The sequence below is a fragment of the Gavialis gangeticus genome, unplaced genomic scaffold (genome assembly GCF_001723915.1).
Source record: "Gavialis gangeticus isolate Ggan-Ray unplaced genomic scaffold, GavGan_comp1, whole genome shotgun sequence".
Taxonomy (NCBI): domain Eukaryota; kingdom Metazoa; phylum Chordata; order Crocodylia; family Gavialidae; genus Gavialis; species Gavialis gangeticus.
The window spans coordinates 3,088,773-3,090,737 of record NW_017728973.1 but is presented as its reverse complement, the minus strand read 5'-3'; the positions used below and the strand labels follow the sequence as shown (position 1 = coordinate 3,090,737).

At 44.1% G+C, this 1,965-nt stretch overlaps 1 protein-coding gene across 1 annotated transcript in view; it reads right to left on the bottom strand.

Moving 5' to 3' along the window:
* Positions 1–292: 292 nt before the first annotated feature.
* Positions 293–1,965, bottom strand: part of LOC109290096 (keratin, type I cytoskeletal 13-like) — an 11,607-nt gene continuing 9,934 nt past the window's right edge. Inside the window, exons 7-9 of the mRNA XM_019506488.1 lie at positions 1,922–1,965; positions 1,253–1,413; positions 293–661 (exon numbers count right to left, since the gene is read on the bottom strand). Of these exons, the coding sequence (XP_019362033.1) occupies positions 636–661; positions 1,253–1,413; positions 1,922–1,965 (231 nt within the window). The 3' untranslated portion in view covers positions 293–635. The remainder of the gene's footprint in view (positions 662–1,252; positions 1,414–1,921) is intronic.

Here is a 1,965-nt window from a genome sequence, read left to right as displayed (position 1 = left end):
GCATGTGTTGTAGACATTACCCGTGTACAGTAGTAGCTCATATAGTGTCAGGAGGGGTCTCATACGTGATCACTGACCTTAGAGCTGGAAAAGACCTACTGGGTCAATAAGGGCATATCCCCACACTCAGTGGTCAAAGTCAGGATGTTCCCTTTAAGTGTCCTAAAATTCAGTCCAGCTTTAGATGACTCATCTACACAGTTTAACAGAACTAAGTACAATATTTTGCCTTTGTAATCCTACCATGAGGCATAGAAAAGCTTGCTGAAAGAAATCATTTTCCAGACACAGGTTTCTTGTTTGCATCAGGCAAAAGCAAAGTTTTATTTGGGGGGTGGTTCTCACCAGAAGGTACATGACCAATCTCAGCAGAAATTAACTCAAATAAGCAATGACTGTGATTGGGTATAGAGGACAGGACAGAATGGAATAAGCAAGTAGCACAATAGGGAGGAAAGTAAGCCAAAACTCTAATGGGCCCCATTGGACAAATGGCATCAGCATTACTGAGACGTTGGATGGAGTTTTTCTTCTTGCTCTTGGCACAGATGTGCAGTAAAAGTTGTGGGTAGGCTCTTGCTTGGTCCATGGGTCTGCTCCATAGGTCTTGCCCCAGAGGATGCTGGTTTCTCAGATTAATCACAAATCTTTCTGCAGGGAACTGAGGAGAGATCAAAGAAATCCCAACTTGAATGTAATAAAATCAAATCCAACTCTCTTCCAGCATCAAGCCATGAGGTGTGCCTATGTCACAGACAGCCTGGGATAGAATGGGGGGCTGGCAAGAGACACCCCAGAGCTGTAACTACAACCCATGCCCAAATTTTGTGGGAAATTAACAAGCGTGGGGGGGGGGGTTACCTACCAACTTTTATGACTTCACCCAATATTTATTTCCAAACTTTCTTCCAAATCCTCTCTCTCTCTCTTTTCCCTCTGTTTCTACATCTCTCCCTTTTTGTCCTATTTCTCTCTCTTCTCCCTCACTCTTCTCCCTCATTCCTCAGATTCATAACCAGAAAATCCCTGCTTAATGTAGACTATTTTCTGGCAACTTTCCCAGTACCATACCATTCTAGTATCATCAGTTCATGCCAGACTGGCTGGTGCCCTCACACAAACTACTTGGAAGAGTACATGTAGCATCCCTATGCCACCCAACAGAGGGTGCATTTGACAGGTTCTCTTCTGTCCTTGGTAAAAAGAAGAGGACTAAAAAAACTTTTCCCTTATACAATACCACTGTCCGAACCTTGTATATCCACAGGTGGGCATGCGGAAGAAGAAGTGTAAGTATGGCAAGTTTTCACGATTCCTCCTCCTCCTCCTCCGATTATTCCACCTGAAGTTTTACAAATTCCTCCTCCTCCACCAGAAGAGTGGATAATTCCTGATGAAATCCCTCCATGTTGGCTAATGGGATACGGGAAGAATGTTGGTGAAGACAACAATAAATACCTTCAGAACTGCATTGTGGGCTCATCAAAGCCTCAAACTTCTATGAAAGCTGAAATCAGTTGGGTAATTTCATGTCACAATTCTTTTTCATTTTCAGTGCTGCCTTTGCACTCCCTCCTCCCCTTGGCCATAGAAGTGGCAGAATACTGCAGTGAGTTCCCTTCCAAGAAAAGTTCCTGGTAGCACAGGGTGGCATCCAATTCCTCTGCATGCCCAAGTAGCAGGAATGAGATTTAACTCAAGCTTTAGATGCTTTTTGTAGTCAAATCTCCCATCCTGCCGTGAACTGCTATTGAGACCAAGGTGCTAACCAATTGGTGAGGATGACAGAACTCCAATAACCACCATATGGATTCCCCACCCAGAGTGTTTCCTTTGTGATTTATGTTCCCAGTTCTCACATTCCACAGCTTCATATACCAGTGTGCCACTTTACAGATCCCCTGCGGCATCTATAGGCTACCTAATTAACTCCCTTTGTCCTCCTTCCAGTAGACAGCAGTAAGT